General features: G+C 43.8%; 1 protein-coding gene across 4 annotated transcripts in view; it reads right to left on the bottom strand.

The window, feature by feature from the left end:
- The window catches only part of STX8 (syntaxin 8), a 199,266-nt gene that overhangs the window by 140,251 nt on the left and 36,604 nt on the right, over positions 1 to 22,411 (bottom strand). For all 4 annotated transcript variants that reach the window (XM_040243371.1, XM_040243372.1, XM_040243373.1 and 1 more), the window contains 2 exons: positions 15,451 to 15,575; positions 4,140 to 4,232 (listed from right to left, as the gene is read on the bottom strand). In XM_040243371.1, coding sequence (XP_040099305.1) covers positions 4,140 to 4,232; positions 15,451 to 15,575 — 218 coding nt within the window. The remainder of the gene's footprint in view (positions 1 to 4,139; positions 4,233 to 15,450; positions 15,576 to 22,411) is intronic.

Below are 22,411 nucleotides of genomic sequence, written 5' to 3'. Positions count from 1 at the left end.
CTCAGTACCGTGTATTTTCTTAGTTAAGGGTCGGATACCCAACTCCAGCCTGGCCTGGCTGGCCATGATCTTAGCCTATTATTTCACTCATTCAGTGAAAACCAAAAGAACAATTCAGTAGGCCCATAAACCACAGAGAGATATTTACAACCAAAAGTGGTAACCTTCTCCAGGGTCCCAGATGCCTCGTGACACACGCGGGTCACAGTAAAACCCCAGATGGGGCAGCACCCCTGTGCTCAACACCTCGACTGCAGAGTGGCCTTGAGTGTGGTGAAAGGAACGAAGGCTGACCATGGTCCTAGCAGGGGTATCACCTTTTACCCTCAGGGAGCCTCTCCATTCCTCTGAAAGAGAATGGCTGACTCTGCCCTATTTCTGAGGAGCGAGCGTGCACGTCGGAAAACCACCAGCATAGCTGCAGGCTCAGTGGGAGGCCACCGCAGAGAAAAAGCCAGCTTGTTTTGGCAACTCGTGGGAAAATACCTCATGTTTGTCCATGTACACATGTATGTATCGGGGCCTGGGACAGAGAGGAGGACTGTGGAGGTGCAGAAGAAGAGGTGAGAGGGATGCGGGCAAAGCACTGCGATGGGAAGACAGGCTGTGCGACCAGGACAGCAGATGTGTCACACGTAACCACGTGAACGGTCTGTGCACATCTGCCATGTGAGCAGATGGGGAGAAAAGTACAGTACAAGACACATTCTCTCAGCATTTTCAACAAGGGCTTGTGCTCAGCTGCGTCTCACTTTGTGACCCTATGGACTGTAACCCGCCAGGCTCCTCTGTCCCTGGGATTCTCCAGGCAAGAGGACTGGACTGGGTTGCCATTTTCTTCTCCAGATCTTCCTGACCCAGGGATTGAAACGGCATCTCCTGCATTGGTAGGCGGACTCTACCACTGAGCCACCTGGGAAACCCCATTCAACAAGAGCACTGGTTCCCAAACCTGGCAGCCCACTGAAACCATCTGTGGAGCTTTACAAAGTACTCCTGCTTAAGCCTCGCCCTAGAGATTCTGCCTTAACTGGCATCAGGTATTGTGTTGGGCAGGCAGTGGCCCCCTAAAGACATCTAGGTCCCCAAATCTGAGAATGTTAGGTTACACGGCCAATGGGCATCAAGGTTGCAGATGGATTAAAGTTGGCTTTAACTAGGAAACCCTTCTGGATCATCTGGATGGGCCCAGTGTCATCACAAAGGCCCTTAAACGAGGAGGAGAGGGGCAGGAGTTAGAGGTCAGAGTGATGCAATGTGAGAAGAACTCAGTCCACATTGCTGGCTTTGAAGATGGAGAAAGGGGCCACAAGCCAAGGAATGCAGACAGCCTCCAGACACTGGAAAAGGCAAGGAAACGAATTCTTCCCTAGAGCCTCCAGGAAGGAGTACAGCCCCGCCAACGCCTCCTCTAGAGAGACCATGGCAGACTTATGATCTCCAGAACCGTAAGATAAGGAGTTTGCATTGCTTAAAGCCATGGAGTCTGTAGTGATGTGTTATAGCAACAACAGAAAACCAATTTGGGTATGGCCTGGGCTTTGAAGGTTTAGAAGGTTCTCAGATGATTCTTGGAGAAGGCAATGGCAACCCACTCCAGTACTCTTGCCTGGAAAATCCCATGGACATAGGAACTTGGTAGGCTGCAGTCCATGGGGTTGCTAAGAGTTGGGCACGACTGAGCGACTTCACTTTCACTTTCATGCATCAGAGAAGGCAATGGCAACCCACTCCAGTGTTCTTGCCTGGAGAATCCCAGGGACGGGGGAGCCTGGTGAGCTGCCATCTATGGGGTCGCACAGAGTCAGACACGGCTGAGGCGACTTAGCAGCAGCAGCAGCAGATGATTCTAATATGCAGCAAGGCATGACAACTACTGAACAGGAGGAAAGATAAGATACGGACATGCCTGATGGGCTTCCCTGATGGCTCCGTGGTTAAGACTCTGCTTGCCAGTTCAGGAAGCCACGACACTGAGAAGCCCATGCACTGCAACCATAGAGGAGCCCCTGGCTGTCACAATTAGAGAAAAAGCCCACATGGCAACAAAGGCCCAGGACAGCCAAAAATAAATAAGTACAATTTTTTGAAAGAAAATGCATGTCAATTTCATCTAGTCAGTAAGTCAACTTCACTAAGGTAGGTACCACCCAGCTTGACCACGGACCATGGTTATTGGACGTGACTTATCCGAGCACCTCACAGGATGGACATGCTTTATCAGCATGTGGCCAATGTCCTTTCTGACCCAGTGAACAAGCTAAACTTCCTTGGGATAAAGGAAAGTTATACGTATGATAAGCAGACTCTCTATAGAGCCAATTTGCTTACAAATATACTATCTTTCAAGGAAGGAACTGGCTAGTAATTGAGTTAAATGCAAATACATGAATTAGTACGTTCATGTCATAAATGAGTTAAATGCAGTCATGTACGTTCATGTCAGCACCATTAGCAAAGGACTGAATTGTCCTCCCCTCTGTGCTTAAAACATTAAGAACCTCCATTAGTATGTAGGATGAGGCTTTCCTGGTGGCTCAGACAGTAAAGAATCTGCCTGTAATACAGGAGACCCAGGTTCCATCCCTGGGGAATATCCCCTGAAGAAGGGAATGGCTACCCACTCCAGTATGCTTGCCTGGAGAATTCCATGGACAGAGGAGCCTGGCGGGCTACAGTCTGTGGGGTCGCAAAGAGTCGGACATCACTGAGTGACTAACACTAGGATGGTAATGCTAGAGGACTTCTCCATTTGCTTTGCTGATCTATTTATTTATGACAGATGGCAGACAGACGGAATTAACTTATTTGTTCATTTATGATAGATAAATGGAATAGTACTATAGCAACAAATGAACTCACTGCTTAGAGAGATGAAGAAAAGTGGAGCTTATACAGTCTGACAGGTGCAGCCTCCATTTGGAGTGAGCAACCACTGACTCCCAGGGCTCCATATGGGGTAACCTTTCTTGAAAGCCATTCCACCATGAGCCTCCATGACACTATGACCACAAGCTAGCACCTTAGAACCTTTTGCTTTTCTCTCCTTACTTTGTCTTCCTTAGAGAGGAAGCTGGAGTGAAATTTCATTTCTGTTCCTGACAAGTGAGGTGACATAACGGGGCGCCTCGGCCACTCTGGGCTTCATCTCTGACAAACAGTGATAATGTCACCTTCATGATGCTGTGTGCTGATTAAATGAAATCATGCAGAGTAAAGGGCTTAGCACCAAGCAGAGGTCTTTGATCAACACCAGCCTCACTGAAACTCAACTATTCTTATGCTTCTACCCATCGCCTCTACACTGAAGCTTCTCACTTCTCTTCTCTGTGGTCCTGTCCTCTTGCTGAGCTCTGGTACCTTAACTGCCACTGTCCACTAGATGCTGTGACTCAGATTTCTCACTGGCATCTCTCACTGAATGTGTCCACACTGGACTTAGGACCTCTGCTCCCCTCCCCCATTCCCCTGACCAAGACCACTCAGTAAAAGTGCCCTCAGTCTCCTGCCTCTGTTCCCTTTTCCCCACATAATCCTACTGCTGCATCTTCCATTCCAGCCCCTGTACCCTCAGCCACACACTTTAAGCACCAGAGCCTGCTGGGTAGGCTCCTAACTTAATCCTCCATCTCTCCCAAGCCATCTTGCTTGTGGGATTGAAAACTGATCTTTCTCTAGCCAGGTTCATCACATCAAACCCTGAAATTAAAAGGCTTCACATATGGCTTTTTTGTCCCCCAGCCTGATATTTATGATGGAAGAGGAGCCAACTCTCTGGGTGTGCAGAGGACATGCCCCTGTAGGCTCCATATGCCCTGTCCCTGCGTCCTCGAAAAGCACTGAGCCACCTCACCCAGTGACCACATAAGGAGGGCCCAGAGGATAACTCGATCACAGAACAAAGCACTCTTCAAAGCAGCTTCAAAAACTGGAGATTTTTTATTAAGTTTCTTAACCTAGTGTTTAGTAACTACAATCTAAATCAGCCACAGACCACCCTCAATTGCATTAAACTATAATAATCCATCGACATTAAACTACTTTAGGGGCTCTGTGATATCAGAGTCATTTAACAAATAGTCAAGCCTTCAGCACTAGTACTCAGTGGCAAATCTGATCAACGTCAGACACGTTCTTACCGTTTTGCTCATCCAGTTCATTCCCAATTTCCTGCCCCATTTGTTTCTGGCGACTTATGATCGAGGAAAGGGCGTCGAGGCCTGCATCCTGTTCTGAAAGAAAAAGTAAGGCAGTTAACTCACTAAAAACCTAAGGAAAACACTTTAGGTCCAGAAACAGACCCAGGCATGGAACACAATTCAATACATGATCAAAGTAACATTTGAAATCAGTCAGAAAAAAAGAGAAAATAGTTAACAGTATTGGAACAAAATAAAGAAAAAAGTTAAACACCTACACTTCAGACCTTAAATGAAAACAATTTCCAGATGAATTAAATTTTAAATATTATAAATGAGTAAGGCTTGACTACATAAATGTTTACACTTTCTGATAATAAAGAGCATGTAGAAATCAATAAGACAATCTTCCTTTTTTTTTTTTTAAATGGGCAAAGGATTAGACAGGGAATGCACAGAAGAATAAAAAAGAAAAAGACATAAAAGTTCCAACATCATTACTAATTTTTTAAAGATATCAAAGAATAATGAAGCTTTTTTCTGACTTATCAGATTTGTAAGCATTAAAAAGATTGCTAACACCCTGGGTTAAGTAAAGTGCAAAGAAGTTCCTAAGTACTAAGTCATGGGGGGATAGTTAATATATCTTTCTAGAGAGTGAACTGTGCTAACTTATATATCTACCAATTCTGTGTCTAGGAATATATGCAAGAAAACATTTGGATGGTATGCAATGATGTATTGGGTTGGCTAAAAAGTTAATTCTGGTTTTTCTACAAGGTGGCACAGAAAAACCCAAGTGAACTTTTTCGCCAACCCAATCGATACAAGGCTATTCCTTAAAATACTGCTTCCTCTGCTGCTTTTCAACTTAATGCTTCTTAGCTCCAAGTTCTCCCTTATTTTGATTGCTCTGAGAAAATGAATCTGGGTCCTTTAAATAATTTTTCCTTCACCAGCTTTGTCAGCGGAGGAAACTGCAGAGACACTGCAGGAGGGACGAATTTTCCTTCCTGGCTCCAGCCTGCTGTCCAGACAGGCTTCTGGGTGCTGACAGTTCCTTCAGTGTGCAGTAACCAGTGGCACCCCAAGGCAAGCAACTTCTCCCAACACACCCCCTCCGGGGCAGGTTTAGATTAGAGGGCCACCAGTTAGATGCCTCCCTGGGCACGTTATTTCCTGGTCCCCTGCTTGGCACCAAAGCAAGCAACTTCTCTGCAACCCAGTGAACCTCAGCTGCACCCTCTTCAACCTGATCTGCACCTCAGCCCTGGGGTGGCGGGGGTGCCCTGTCTCCACACAGGAGTGACTACACCTTCTACCTGCTAGTTCTCTCTCTTCACTTCTTGCTGGCTAATCCCTCTTTACTCTAGCCCCCTGTTATAGTTAATAATTCTGTACACTAAATTTTCCTTATTCAACTTGTTTTCTCCTGACTGGGCCCAGATGGATGCCTCTGGAATAGTGAAAAATTAGAGACTACCTCATGCCCGAACACAGAGACTTAGCACATAGACTAAAACGCTAAATGGCCACAAAAAGTGATACTTTACAAGTATATTTTGATTTCAAAAGAAGTTCATGTTAACATTATTAAGTAAAAAAAAAAAAGTAGAATACAAAACAATATATACAATAGTAAAAGAGTATTTTTGCTTTTAAAAAACGTGTTACTTCTTGGGATTTCCCTGGCAGTTCAGTGGTTAAGACTCTGTGCTTCCACTTCAAGGGCCATGGGTTTGATCCCTGCTTGGAGAACTAAGATCCTGCATGCCACATCGTGTGGCCAAAAAATCTTGTCTAAATGTGTTATTTTTCTAGATTTAAGATTTTCAAAGAGAAAAGCACTCAAGGTACTCAAGATCTTTTCTTTAAAACAGTTTGTTTTTAACTCTAGGCAATCTCCGTCTCTTTGTACTTTTTTCCTTTGCTTGCAGGTGCACTGGAAACAACACTCCAAGGCTGTCAAACGACTCTTTCCACCAAGCACTCTGCCATTCATGGCTTCACTTGTTGTTGGGGTTTTTAAAATGTCTGTTTCACATGATGGCTCATCTATAGAAGCGGAAATTACAAAGGCCTTTCTGCCCAAGATCACATTAACATTTCCTTGCATAGTTTTTCCTAGTTTTTTTCCAGTTTTTTTTTTTTTAATGGAATTAAGCCATTACACTTAACTTGTTAATTCATCTGGAATTTATTTAAACTAATGGTGTGTGGTAAGGACCCTTTAGTAACATTTTTTGACACGATGTGCTTTTTTTTAACCATACAAATGACCTGCTGTCTCTAGGGATCATTCCATGGGACCATTTTATAGCAAAATCACTTTATAATGAGGTCCTTTTGGTCTTCAGTAACAACCTCTTGGATGGACTCCAAGAAAAATCTATCATCAACCTAGTGCTGCTATAGGATGACCGATGTTACTGGAAAACTCCAAATGCATCTCCCAAATAATCTATATATACAACTAAGGGTCAAGTGTCAGTATGAATTAAAAAGGTAAAACAATATATAAGAAGGAAAAAGGAGATTCCTCTATGATCTTCAATTAGGAAAAAAAAAAAAAATCATCAAAGCCCTGGAGCTGCTTTACCTAGCATAGACACAGATTATAAATGAAAAATACCTACATTACACTCTTTTCACTTAACCTTGACTCATTACCTGCCTCAACCACCTAAAGGTTATCTTGCTAATGAGAAACAGAAAGAGGGCTAAAAATTCTGCTCAAATCATTTCTGTAAGAACCTAGTACTTCCTCTCGATGTTTAAGTGCTACAGTACAGTTTCACCCCATAATTCAGAAACACAGACGGCCCAGATAACAGAGATGCTGTGCGTGTAATAATAACGACTGTGATGACCTGAGCTCCTGCAAGTCTTAAAGCAGCATTTCTTAAATGGAGGTGGTATAGTCATCTTAGAGACAAGGAAAATAAATGCTGCTATTTGCAAAAATATCAACAATTATCAAGACCCATGCAGAGAGTTAGTCTGGAACCCTGTAAACTATTATGATATCATAACGACAGTTCATTACTAGACCCTGTCCTACCCAATGTACAGCCCAGGGCTTTATATCACAACAGATCATCTGTAACACACCATACTCTATTAATCGTAATTCAATGTTACTATGGTATTAACTTTAAAAAACTGAATGACCGTTGCGCTACACAGAATGATTACCCCCTGAAGATGTCCACCTCCTAATTCCAGGAACCTGTGAATACATGACATTACAGGGCAAAAGAAACTTTGCAGGTGTGATTGAAGTTAAGGGATTTGAGATGGGAGAGTATTCTGGATTATCCAAGTGGACCTCATGTAATCACATGAGTCCTTAAAAACAGAATCTTTCCCAGCTGTGGACAGAGAGAGCTATGAGGAAGGGCCAGAGAGATGCAACGTGCTGGCACTGAAGACAAAGAAGGGGTCCTTGAGCCAAGGGATGTGGGTAGCGTCAGGAAGCTAGAAAAGGCAAGGGAATGAATTCTTCCCCAGAGCCTCCAGAAGAGAACCCAGCCCTGCCAGCACCTTGATCTGTATTGAACTTCTGAGCTACAGAACTGTAAGATGATAGATCTGTATTTTAAGTCATCAGTTCAGTTTAGTCACTCAGTCGTGTCCAACTCTTTGCGACCTCATGGACTGCAGCATGCCAGGCCTCCCTGTCCATCACCAACTCCCGGAGCTTGCTCAAACTCCTGTCCATTGAGTTGGTGATACCATCCAACCATCTCATCTTCTGTCATCCCCTTCTCCTCCCACCTTCAATCTTTCCCAACATCAGGGTCTTTTCCAATGAGTCAGTTCTTCACATCATGGGGCCAAAGTATTGGAGTTCAACCTTCAGCATCAGTTCTTCCAATGAATATTCAGGACTGATTTCTTTTAGGATTGACAGGTTGGATCTCCTTGCAGCCAAAGGGACTCTCAAGAGTTTTCTCAAACACCACAGTTCAAAAGCATCAATTCTTTGGTGCTCAGCTTTCTTTACTCTTACATCCATACATGACTATTGAAAAAAACCATAGCTTTGACTAGACAGACCTTTGTTGGCAAAGTAATGTCTCTGCTTTTTAGCATGCTGTCTAGGTTGGTTAAGTCATCAAGTTTGTGCTGATTTATTATAGCAGCAACAGAAAATTAAGACAATCATTTTTTGAAAAATCTCTTCAGAATGGTTAGGTGTTTGAGCACTTCCTGTCTGAAGACATGCAGAAAACCCATCTTCTAACTAAATGTCATATAATTGTGGGAGGATGATCTGGTGGCTACAGATTAAAAATAAAGGGAAGGTCATCATCATGTGCCACTGCCAAAAATCACAGACATGACTCTGATCAAGCCACTAAATCTAACTACCAATTTACAGAAAATATGCAGGACAGAGGAATACATTAAATAGTAGATGGGGAAACAAATGGCAAGCCTAGACGGTGGGAAACTACAGGGCAAAAGCCCTTGTTTTGTCAACAGACTATGAAGAAAAAGAGAGTTGGCAAACGCATAGATTGATTAAAGAAACTTAGGGGACATATCAATTAGTTGCAATGTACAGTCTATATTCAGATCTTGAACTGAACAACCTAAAAAGAAAAAAAAATCACTGGACAATCAGAGAAATCTGAACATGAAATAATCTGGCTGGATTATTTGGTTATATAAAGGAATGAAGCTATGACAAACCTAGACAGTGTATTAAAAAGGAGAGACATCACTTTGCTGATAAAGATCCGTCTAGTCAAAGCTATGGTTTTTCCAGGAGTTATGTACAGGTGTGAGAGTTGGACCATAAAGAAGGCTGCATGCCAAAGAATTGATGCTTTCAAACTGTGGTGCTGAAGAAGACTCCCAAGAGTCCCCTGGACAGCAAGGAGATCACACCAGTCAATTTTAAAGGAAATCAACCCAGAATATTCACTGGAAGAACTCATGCTAAAGCTGAAGATACAATACATGGGCCACCTGATGCGAATAGCTGACTCATTGGAAAAGACCCTGATGCTGGGAAAGACTGAGGGCAGGAGGAGACGGGGTGACAGAGGATGAGATGGTTGAATAGCATCACCAATTCAATGCATATGAACTTGAGCAAACTCCAGGAGATAGTGAGGGACAGGGAAGCCAGGCATGCTACAGTCTATGGGGTTGCAAAGAGTCCAACACGATTTAGTGACTGGACAACAAGAAATCTTTTACAAACATGCTTTAGAGATATATTCTGGAATATTCACCAATGAAATGGCATAATGTCTAGGAATTGCTTAAATAATCCTGGGGATGGGAAGGTGGGTAGACATATAGATGAAACAAGATGGGCTATGAGTTGATAACTGCTGAAACAACTGATGGGTCAGATGGAATCATTAGCCTACTCTCTCACTTTCATATGTTTGACACTGTCAATAGCAAAAAGCTACCAACATTTCAGCAAGCAAATAAAACCAAGGAACATTCTTAAGAACAGCAATCTCGGGCCCCTTGACTGAGCACATGGCAAGAGCCCCAAGGGCTGAGGCTGTCTTCTTTTCCTATGGTTTTGCCCCACTTCTGAGCCCAAATAGTAGAACAGATCAAGTATTTGATCAATGTCTTTAAACCAAGGAATGACCACAGAGGGCCCTCTAGGTCTGTAGAAGAAATAAAGACAGTCTCTGCTACATATAAATGGAGCGACTTCTGGTCAACACTAGCCAGCCCTCTGAGTTTAGGTAGCAGAAAAAGTAGCTGAGGCTGTGTTGTCCAGTGCCCAGAGAGGAGCGATGGAAATTCCCACATCTGACATACAGGAACTTTCCCTGGAGAAGGAGAAGTAAGGAACGAATGAGGAGAAGATGAGGTCAAGCTGGGTAAAGTTAATCACTACATTGGAAAGACTCTTAGAGCAAGTTCTAAGAACAGATGTTTTTGTTTAAAGATTTGGGGGGAAGGAATCTTGGTCTAGGTGGCAGCTGTATGGTATCTTGAAAGAGAGCTGTCTGTGATGTTATGAATCCAGGGGTTCAAAGATGAGCCACTTGGATGATGCCAAGGTACACCACAGCCCTGCCAGTCACTTTCCCCACCACTATTTCAACAGAAATACTTACAAGACCTAAAAACACAGAAACCCATAACTAATCCACAGTCTTCTGCTAGAATCTAGAAACAACATCTGTAGACTATGGTAAGAAGAGTTGGAGCTAATTAAAAGCCCCAGCAACAGAGACCTCCTGGGGAGAGGCTAAGTGATACATCTTCTTCCAGGTCCGCCATCCACCACCTGACTCAGAGACAAAGGTCTTTACCGACCAAAAAGGCAGTTTCCCTTGTTTTATCTCAGGGATTTGGGGGCGATGGGCATGGGGTAGGGGTGCTGTGCCACAGAACTTGCGGGGTCTTAGTTCCCCAACCAGGGATGGCACTTGGACCCCGGCAGTGAAAGCACCGAGTCCTAACCTCTGGACCACCAGGGATGATCCAGTTACCGTCACCACCTCACCCATCTTCTGCCAAATGCCCATTTGTGCTTCAAATTATAGCACAGGAAGCATAGAAACTGAGGCCATCTAACTGGCAGTAAGGAGGCTTAGCCTCCAGATCAGGAAAGGAAGGCATTCATTGCCTTGAGTCTAAGCTCCACCAGAAACCTGTTATTTTAGGATGATTTTCCAAGTGTTTTCTAAAGGTCAACGCAAGTACAGAAAGGCTAACAGATGCCACAGGCAAAGTTAGAAATGACCCTTCGTGGTTCTGTAGTGCAGGCCTGGCCAGGAAGCATGGCCATGGCAATCTCAGCACACATATCCCCAAGGTTCTTGAGGCAGAGAAAAGAGTAATGAGGGTTTCATGTTAAGAGAGCTGTTTTTGCGCTCATCCTTGAAAAGACAGCTTGCTCAGAAAGCAAGGAAGGATAGAGCATTTCAAAACACAAAGGGAAGAGCAGAAGAACATTCTGACCTGTAGTAAGTGCTCCTCTCCTGCATTCCTTCACTCCCCAACCCCACCCCAGGAACCCCAAAGGCCAGCCGGCTTCCAAAGGGTGGGCCTCTTAGCCAGGATGCTCTCACTGGGAGAGACTCAACACAAACACACGCGGCATCCTCTCACACCCAGCCCACAGCGATCTCTGAATGAGGCACCTTGGCAGCGGCAGAGATAACTCCTCTTGACTGAAAACAGCTTTTCTAAAGCAACAATGCCCAGAAACTTCATGAGTATTAGCTATCAAGACATTCCTTTCAGGAACCATGAATCCCAAAAAGTAAATCACTGCAAATGAACAGCTGGGCTACGGGCAAGGCTGCACTGTTCTCAGCTTCTTCACTTTGCTTCAGACACGATAACGGGTGAAATACCATGGAATTAAAGTGATTCAGGAGGACCAGGACTTCATGTGCTAGATAATTTCACTGTGAAAACGGAGTTCAAAATAGAATTAGACTTCTGCTTCTGGACAAGAGGGGCTGACAGGGAGCAGATTTACTTCTGGCCCCAAAGAGAAAACAAAACAATACACAAAACCACAGGCAAAATATACAAAACAACAGTTTCAAGATGCAGATGTCAGGAAAGGAAGGGCGGTGATCCCTGAGATCTAGGAGACAAATGAGAGGAACTCAGTCCCAGATCACTGGCTTGAGAGTCCCAGGCCATGGCGTGGGGAAGTAGATCTCAGGTGGCACCCAGCAGTCTTCCCAGATTGAGGAGAATCCAAAAAAGGAAAAACAGATCAAGGTGGCTCAACTATACAGGGCATAGTACCAGAAAGCAGAGGGTGGTGCAGGGAGAAAATGGGAGATTTGCATGGGATCCACCCTGAGACTTCAGGCAAGTGATGATCAGGACACATGGGTGAGGAAACTGACTGAGGCCAGGGAAAGAACCACTTGAAAACCTTAGAGGGAATAACCCTCTGAGTTCACAGGAACTGGACATAAGACATAACCAATCAAAAGACGTAACTCCTAATCCCCACTCAACAGGTCATCGCATAATTCACAGAGAGTACACAAAATCGTTCTGGCACAGAAGTGAGGGAGATAACCTCTGGCCTGGAGTCTGCAAACATTTTCTACAAAGGGCCAGACGGCAAATACTTTGGGCTTTGTGGTTCGTCTGATCTCTGTTGCAGCTGCCCCAACCCTATTTTCGTCATAGGAAAGCATCGGTCAGTAATACATAAATGAATGAGCATGGCTGTGCTCCCATAAAACTTTATTTATGAACACTACACTTTTGAGTATTACACAGTCTTTTTTTTTTTTTTTAACAAGTCATGAAATATTCTTTTTGGGGCTCCTTTCAATCGTTTAAAAATGGAAAAACCATTTTTAGCTTGCAGACCATACAAAACCAGGTGGTGGGCCAGATGTGGTCCTCAGGCCATGGTTTGCTGACCCATGCTCTAGAATAAACACTGCTCTGGTCCACCTGGCAAAGCAAGACCCGAATAACTGCATCCCAGGAGAGGGAAAAAAGAAAATCTCAAGAATAATTTTAGAAAGAAATATCTAGTAACCAAACCAAGAAAAACTCACATCTGGCTTTCAAATGAATTATTTCCTCCATAAGATTAGAAACAAGGCAAGAATGTCCGCTTTCATCATTCCTACACTGTACTGGAGGTTGTAGCAAGTGTAATAAGGCAAGAAAGAAAAATAAAAGGCATGCAGATTGAAAAAAAGACACAAAGCTACACCAATTAAAAGACAAAGACAGGGTAGATCAAAAATTCAACTACATGTGTCCTCAAAGAACCTCACTTTAAATATAAAGAAACCTCACTTTAAATATGGATTAAAAGCAAATGAATGGAGAAAGATAAACCACAGTAATAGTCATCAAAAGAAACCAAGAGTTACTACATTAATTTCAGACAGACTTCAAAGCAAGTAAGGTTATCAAGGGTAAAAAAGGGTACTATATAATAAGGGGGTCAATTCTCCAAGACAACATAGCAATCCTTAATGTGTACATACCTAACAACCGAGCATCACATTATATGAAGCAAAAAAAAAAAACGGTAAAAATGCAAGGAGAAACAGATAAAGCCAGTGAAAGAGCTGGCTGAAAACTCAACATTCAAAAAACTAAGATCGTGGCATCTGGTCCCATCGCTTCATGGAAAATAGATGGGGAAACAATGGAAACAGCAACAGACTTTGTTTTCTTGGGCTCCAAAATCACTGCTGATGGTGACTGCAGCCATGAAATTAAAAGATGCTTGTTCCTTGGAAGAAAAGCTACAACTAACCTAGACAGCATATTAAAAAGCAAAGACATTACTTTGCCAACAAAGGTCCATCTAGTCAAAGCTATGGTCATGTATGGATGTGAGAGTTGGGCCATAAAGAAAGCTGAGTACTGAAGAACTGATGCTTTTGAACTGTGGTGTTGGAGAAGACTCTTGAGAGACCCCTGGACAGCAAGGAAATCAAACCAGTCAATCCTAAAGGAAATCAGTTCTGAATATTCATTGGAAGGACTGATGCTGAAACTCCAATACTTTGGCCACCTGATGCAAAAGAGCTGACTCATTGGAAAAGAGCCTGATGCTGGGAAAAATTGAGGGCAGGAGACGTGGGTGACAGAGGATGAGATGGCTGGATGGCATCACCGACTCAATGGACATGAGTCTGAGCAAGCTCCAGGAGTTGGTGATAGACAGCGAGGCCTCACATGCTACAGTCCATGGGGTTGCAGAGAGTTGGACACAACTGAGTGACTGAACCTACTACCATAGTTGGAGACTTCTACACTCCTCTCAGAAATGGACAGATCTAGCAGAGAGTTAAATTCAGCACCAGATTTATCCCTAAGTAGTTCATGTTTTTTTGGTCTCTTATTAATGGCATTTATACATTCCTACTCCTGGCTATGGCTAGTATATAAAAATACAAATGATTTTTGTATACTGATCTTGGATCACGCAACCTTGCTAAACTCACTAATTAATAGTTTTGCGGTAGGATTTTCTATACTTGGGTAGACTCTGTAGGATTTTCTATACAAATGGTCAATGCCATCTGTGGATAAAAAAGTTTTAATTTTTTTTTAAAAGAGACTTTTGTTTTTTACAGCAGTTTTAAGTACACAGCAAAATTGAGAGGAAGGTACAAAGAGTTTCCATATAGCTCTTTCCCCACACATGCAGAGCAAAACATACGTCAACATGTAAATGTATATGCAGACTGTTGTCAATTTATACAAGGGATTACTACGCTGTGATGTAAGAGAACAAAATACTGACCCATGGAACAATGTGGATGAATCTTAAGATAATCACCCTGAGATAAAGAAGCCAGACCACCCCACCCTTGAACTCACAAAGAGCCCATATTGTATGAGTCCATTTATACAGAATTAGAGAAAACAGAAACGATTTTATAGCAACACAAAGCAGATCAGCAGCTATCTGGGTATGTGGGGAGGACAACAGTAAGAATTACCGACAGAAATGAAGAAAACTATCAGGAGTAATGATTATGCTTATTATCTGGATTGTAGAGATGGTTTCAAAGGTCTAGGTATATGTTAACGCTTAATGAATCATACACTTCATATATGTGCTATTTATGATGTCAACTAGACGTACATAAAGCTGTGTTTCAGACAGGAGAATTACCAGAAGTAACATCTGCAACACTGACATCAAAAAATGTCTATAACATATTAAGCAAAAAAAAGCTGTAGAAATATCTATATTATGATCTCACTTATGCAAAACATACATATGCTTATACTGAATATACAGTATGCATGCATGTACGTACAGAAAAAAGCCTGAGGAAATATATATTGTTGATCTGTTTACAGTCTGAGATCGGAGGAACAATACAGAAAAAGCTTTTCATTCTATATATCCCTATATTGTTTGAACGTTGTATAACAATCATGCCTTACTTCTGAAATTAACAGAAGAAATTAGCAGGTTTAAAAGCCAGTTGGGTAAGATGAACCTGAAGGTAAAAGCCAAACTGATTTATATACGGGGTAAAAAAAAATGGAGTCTTTTCTTTGGAGAATGAGTCCTAATCATGGAGAGGAGGAAGAAGCCCATGCCTCAAGTCACCTGGGATGACCAGACTCCGAGCTGCACTCTGTCCCTCTCCCAGGAGAGAATCCCTACTTCCACCAGCTACCTGGATGGATGACAGCATCTGTCTAATCCCCAGGTACCCTGAGGCACAGAAGCGCCAAGAGCTCTCTGAGACCAACCGTTTTCCCTCGGATTTTCAATGGGTATTGGGAACATCCGAGACTATGGTAAAAAAACCCAACCAGGTTTCTGAGCCCATGCCCTTCGGGTATTTAGTACCTTGGATAATTTTCTGCTGCTGTTGCCGGATTTCATCAAAACCCAAGCCTCTGGTCTCCTCCGGCTCCTCCAAGAGCCAAGGGTTGGGTGCTCCTCGCTTGGCCCCTCCAGTCATCAGGCTGGACCTAAGAACAAGATTGAACGCGTTACATAGCTCAAAAAATCCAGCTCGGCCGCAAATCGCTCCCACGGGGGCAGAGGGGGCCAGCCTCGCATGCTTTGAAAATTCATTTCGACCGCAATTTATTGCATCCTTGGTTTATGCCAGCAACTGTGTTCAGGGCTGGAAGAGATACGAGGATGAATAAGGCCTGAGCCTGGTCCCCAGGAGAATTACAGCTTGTGAAGGAGACTGTGGTGACACTTAATCCTCTTACTAATCCTCCATGATATATTTGAGTCAATAATCATAAGTGAGGGTCTTAAATTTCAGAAAATCAAGGCCAAATGGAAGTGGCCTTTTTATCGAAACAAAGTTTGTCTCATGGGCTAGGTGGCACCAAAGGTACAAATATTATTTCTCAAGAAGATATAATGTTGCTGCGACAGCTTATAGCATAAAAAATGACCACTGAATTCCGTATTAGAGGGAATCTGGCTACTCACAGAGAGAAACACATGTAGGTTTCAAAACCAATTCAATGAATACAATCGAGCATTTATAACACAAATTCTGAATTATCCGTCTTAATCTTGACTCCCTCTCGTAACCCACATGGCTCCTGGGATATTATGGATGAACCGTTGCAAACACGAGTGCCAAAAACCAGGATGATGGGTCAGAGGTGAATAAAGTAAACTTGAAGTGCACTTATCACCATGCTCTTCCTTTCAAATTAGCATGCTGCACCTGAGTGGTCAGCAGACTCCTCGAAAGTTAATGCTGGAATGTGCCACTTGCAGCCCTTGCCACACATAGAGCATAATTTTAAAAATTCTTATGGGGGAAAAATATAAGAAAATTGTCTTAGTATTCTCAAAATCAGAAAATTTGAATCAGAGCCTTTAGTAGTTAAAATATAGTTTTAAAATACCTATTAGAGGGGCTTCCTTGGTGGCTCAGTGATAAAGAATCTGCCTGCTAAAGCAGGAGACACAGGTTTGATTCATGATCCGGGAAGATCCCGGATCTTGACTTGCGGGGGCAACTAAGCCCAGGCGCTACAACCACTGAGCCTGTGCTCTAAGAGAGCCTAGAGCTGCGACTACAGAAGCCCGAGCACCCTGGAGCCGGTACTCCACAAGAGAAACCAGTGCAGCTGAGAAGCTCACACGCTGGAATGAGAGCGTAGTCCCCACTCTCTGCAACTCGAGAAAGCTCTTGATGCAATGATGACCCAGCACAACCAAACACAAATAAATAACATTAGGTACTAGAAAAAAAAATTTCAAACCTATTGGGGAATAAAAGTACAACACAGGCACAATTCAATATTAATATCAAACACACATCAACCACCAGCCATACAGCAAAGACTTTCCAGGGCTAAATTCAGTCCTGCAGAAGTCCTAAACGCTGAAAGAACTGTTTGATCTCACTTTCACACAGTTCAATAAAAAAGCAATAGTAAACTACAATGCAGTTTCCCAAAGTGGTAATTAGTCCCTAAAGCCCTCTTTCTGAGCTGACTCCAATTTGGTTCAGTTTGGTTCAGTTTTTCGAGGCTGAACTATCACTTTCTCCCTCTTCCCCTCCCCTTTGCCCTCTCCCTTGTGTGTCTGTACTTTGCTGATGCCTTAAATCTGTTGGGAAGTTCAACGAATGATGGATATGACTTTACTAACAAGAGCAGGTAAAATCGCAAGTGCCACTGTGGGCGGGAGACTTGATTTTCTTTCCATTATCAGGTGCTAAAACCTAACATTTAGGATAGATGCCTATTAGTCCTATTCTGGGTAAGAAAGAAAGTCTATGAAAAATCTTAAGATATAAATCTTAGAGTTTAAAGAGTTTACAATCAAATGGAAAAGAGAAACTAACCACACGTGAAGGAACTCTTAAATGAAATAAGAGAACAGCCAGCCCTGCATCCCTGGGCAATTCCAATAACCTCTTCAGCCTGGTTTTCTCAGCCACAAGACAAGCAAACCAAGTGGGTCAGTGGTTTTCAGCCTCCACTCCAGCCCCACTCTGGAGAAGCACGCCACCCTCATTAACGGTGGGGTTGGCAGGTGAGCGGGAAAGACTCATGTTGGAGGCGGAGGCAGGTATTCTTCATAATCCTGCAGAAGATGTCTTTATATCTTTGGAAGTCACTGAATTTGAAGACCTTTAAAATCTTTAAGATTTAAGACCTTTAAGATTCTTTAAGATCCTTTCAGTTTTAATGGAAGTTTTTCTCATTATAGCTAAATTCCACAAAGAACAGAGGGAAAAAAGACAACTTCCCCACAAAGCCCATTCTCCTCTGCCCCATTCTTCCCAATTTCAGTTCAAGACGACCACAGAATCATCATCAGCTCAGGCCCAAACCCTCAAATCAACTTTGACTCTCTGGTGCCTCACACCATTGAGTCCATTAGCAAATCCTTCGAAACATACCTAAAATCCACCTGCTTCTCCTCTGCTCCACTGCTCCTGCCCCTGGCACTTCCGCCTCCTGCTTCTGCTCCCACCCTCCACAATCTACTCCCTACCAGCTGCCAGAGCCACCACCGTAAAGATAATGTTTCTTCTGTCACAGCCTCTCGGTGTCTTCCCATCACCCTTAGCATAAAATGTAACATCTTTAACCCATGACATTAGCTCCTTTGTTGTTTCTAGGACACACTGAGCTCACTCCTACCTCAGGGCCTTTGCATCTGCTATCTCCCCCGCTCCCCGACACAGCTAAGGCTCTTGTCACCCGTGACGGTCACGTGGCCTTGTTCTCTGGCTCATTCTACTCTGCTCGAATGTCGTGTCCTCAGAGAAGCTGCCCCGGCGGCTCCCTCTAAAACAGTACCCTTCCCTGTAACTTCTGGGCTCTCCTCCTCCTCAGTTTGCCTTGTTTTTCTTTACAGCACTGAAACAGCCAGCAATTGTATGCTGCACATTTATTTTCCTGTCTCCCACTCTACAATGTAAGCTCCACAAGAGTAGGGACTGTCTTATTCATCACTCTATCCTCAGTGCCTGGCAGAATAGGCACTGGAGAAAAACAAACAAACAAAAAAAGTTGAACGAGTTAATTTATTCAGCAAAACCCACAGCTGAATGAATGAAATCAGTAAGACGAGAAGCTAGGCAAGTGTAACCTAACACAGTGGCCCTGTGTGCTGTCATTCCAATTGCATTCCACAAACATGATCTCATCCGAATCGTTGAGCAGGCCTGCGTATAAGTCAGAGCAGGTATTACTGACAAGAAAAACCAAGGCAGAGAGACATCAAGTCACTTTCTCAAGGTCACATGCTTTGTGGCAGAGCTAAAGTTCAACCCACATCTTCTGACTCCAGATCCAAAGGCCTTTCTTTCTACCAGCTCAGCGAAGGTTTCATGATGGGCAAGGAGACCCCACACAGGTAAGGTTGAGTTTTATGAGGAAGACATGGAAACACACCCCAGGAAAGGATAACAACATGAATAAATGATTTCTCAGCAGAAAACATGTGCCATCTACATGCCCAGGATGAAAGTGGGGAGGGGGTGAGATACGGAGGAAGGGGGGCCCGGGTCTAGTAGACTTGCTTCCAAGGTAGGTAGCCAGAGTGAGCCTCCATGTCTTCCGGCCTCACACTTCCACAGTCTTGTGACAGTAGCTTTCCACTGGCTGTTCCTCATCCTATAAATCCTCAGGCCTTCTTTCCTGTTCACAGCCAGACTTCCTTCAAGAATGGCCCGTGCTCACCAGCTCTGCTTCCTGACCCTCAGGATTCACTCTTCAGCCCAGGATCCGACTCCACCTCCGGAGCTCTGCTCACCCGTAACCTCCTTGCTGCCAAAGCCTCATCCATTTTCACTTTGCTCGTCCTCCAGGCCTCACTGGCCACTGGTCACTGCTGACCTTCTTCCCTTACCCAGGAAAGCCCTCCTCCCTTGGCTCCTTTCACACCCCTCTCTCCCACAGCACGTCCTCTGACTTGCAGGTACCTCTTCTTCCATCTACCCTTTAAATAGTGGTGTGCCTCAGGGATTCTATTTAGATCTTCTCTTCTGGCTGTGGAGAAAGCAATGGCACCCCACTCCAGTACTCTTCCCTGGAAAATCCCATGGACGGAGGAGCCTGGAAGACGGCAGTCCATGGGGTCTCAAAGAGTCGGACATGACTGAGCGACTTCATTTTCACTTTCATGTATTGGAGAAGGAAATGGCAACCCACTCCAGTGTTCTTGCCTGGAGAATCCCAGGGACGGGGGAGGCTGGTGGGCTGCAGTCTATGGGGTCGCACAGAGTCAGACACGACTGAAGTGACTTAGCAGCAGCAGCTTCTGGCTGTATTGTCTCTCTGGGCTGCCTTATCTGTTCCTGTGGTTTCGGGCTGTAAGGACAGACACTAGTAGTGCTTAGACCATGTTTCTACACCAACACAAATGCAGTAGTCATGGTTCATTCCATTCATCATGGTGGTGTATTCTTACTTGGGGGCCCCTGCCCTAGCAGGGCACAATCAGAATCTGGGGGTGGGGAAGGAATGGCACATAAACAGTTCAAAGCAAAAAAAGGAAAAAAAAAAACATATCAAAATCCAGGCAAGGCAGGTCCCTCAACTGTTCATCCTTTCAAATTTCTCTGTACCCACAACATCTCCCTATCAGCTCACTCTCTCTGCATTTACGGCTTTTCCTTTAGGAATCTCCAGCTGAGAACTCCACTCCAAATTCAACACACCCAAAGTCAAATCCACTTCTTTCACCCCATAAGCAGTTTCTTCTTCCATCCTCTCTGTTTAGCAGCATGGCTGCCTTCCCGAGTCATCTGGACCATTTTTCCTTTCTTCCCACCCCTGGCCACGTTTCATCAACTCCCAAGGCCTCTGCAGGAGGTGGCCCTCAAGTCCATGCCCTGTGTCCATCTGTGTTGCTGCTGCTTCAGCTTGGAAAAGCATCACCTCTCCCGTAGTAGATGCTCATGGCCTCTGACTGGCCCCGCTGCTCCCAGTCACTCCCATTCAAATCATCTTACACTCTGCTGCCACAACAATCGTTCTAAAACAGATTTCTCCTATATTTTTTATTTTTGGCTGCACCACTTAGCATGTGGGAGCTTAGTTCCCCAAGCAAGCATCAAACCAGTGCCCCCTGCATTGGAAGTGTGCAGTCTTAACCACTGGACTGCCAAGGGAAGTCCCAAGAGCTCGCCTATTTTAAAACTATCACTGCTTCCTAGAAGCTACAGGTTAAGTTTAAGCTTTACAATATGGCCCCAGTGATATATCGGCTATGTCACCTCCCAAAACCCCCTTCCACACCTATGGACTGCTCACCAGGTCTCCAGACAAAGGCACAAACTTCCACACTCTCACGTTTTTGTATGAGTCTGGAGGGTCCCCACCCCCACCCCTCTGTCCATCTGGCAAAATTCTATTCATCCCCTAAGGCTCAACTCAAATGTCACTTCTGCTGTGTAGTCTTTCCTGATTCCCATCCTCACCCCCCTCTTCCCTTGAATCAATCACTCCAGGGTGTTCCCATGGCACCTCGCGCAAAACCTCCGACGTGGCATTTATCAAGCAGGACTGTAGTTAGTTATTTACTCATCTGTCTCCCTTCCTAAATTATGAACTCTGGAAGGAAAGAGGCCACATGACAGTCATGTTTCTATCCCCAGGACCAGTTCCTCTGAGTATGCTGGAGAAGAAGCATTCAGAATCTGTTTGTGAAACCGAACTAGGAAACCCACTGAGCTCTTTAAACAACGGAGACAAAAAGAGAGGGGTATTTAACATTTATCTTGAGAGAATAAAAAAAAGAAGAAGAAAGCAAAAGGAAACAACAGCTACCTGACTTCAAGAGTTTAGCAGCAGACACAGATGCTGTTCAAGCAGATGGAGGGAATTTTAACTTGAAATGGAATTCTGTCACTAAGACACCTTGCAGCTCAAACCGCTTCTTGGAAGGACGACAAAGGAGTGTTTCTCCTTTGAAAAGTAAGTTATAGAAAGAAAATACTGGGACTTCCCTGGTGGTCCAGGGGCTAAGACTCCACTCTTCCAGTGCAGGAGGCCCAGGTTAGAGCCCTGGTCAGGGGACTAGATCCCACAGGACAAAACTAAGAGCGGGCACAGCCAAATAAATAAATATTTTTTTAAAAAGGAATGGAAATGCTAACTACCATGCTCCCCCGATTAGGACTGAAATGTTTTTAAAAATAAATCCATCATTTTTATTCTATAGTCTTTCAAGATGGAGCTTAATAAATGGAACATGTCAAATAAATGCCACGTTACTAAATACATTAGATATCTGTCTTAAAAAAGATTTTACCAAAAGATTTCACAGTCCCTTCTGACACTATAAAAATATTTCATTTTTCTCCCCAAAAGTGAACAATGCATCTTATTAAGTTAATATGGGGGAGGTGCAGATGATCCACATTTTTCTGCTGACACATATTGCTGAAGCTCGTCAGAGTTCACAAGGAGGATGTTCTTATCAACCAAATGGAGCACTGAAAAAGCAGTGAATTCCACGAAGCAGCTTTTCTTAGCATTTCCAAAAGATGTCAAAGTAACTACATAAAATGTTTGTTTTGTCTGGAAAAAAACAGTGTTTGAGTATTTACAGGCCACAGAGAGGTTCGCAGTCAGGACCAGAAATGGTATTTCTAGGGTATCAGCGAGCTGAATTGACTCTGCAGAGCTCTGTAACTAGACTTGCCTATAGGTGTGAAAATGCTACCGTGGTATGAAAGGGCAATTCCCTCCTCAAAGCTTTTTCAGTTAGTTTCTTTCCGTGAATATAAAGATATACAGAGGCTCAAATTTCAATCAGAAATAGTTTCTCTGGCATAAATTCTTTGGAGGCCAAAATCTGGCAGCAA

The sequence above is a fragment of the Oryx dammah genome, unplaced genomic scaffold (assembly GCF_014754425.2).
Source record: "Oryx dammah isolate SB20612 unplaced genomic scaffold, SCBI_Odam_1.1 HiC_scaffold_8, whole genome shotgun sequence".
NCBI lineage: Eukaryota > Metazoa > Chordata > Mammalia > Artiodactyla > Bovidae > Oryx > Oryx dammah.
The sequence above is the reverse complement of the archived record's forward strand: the minus strand, read 5'-3'. Positions and strand labels throughout refer to the sequence as shown.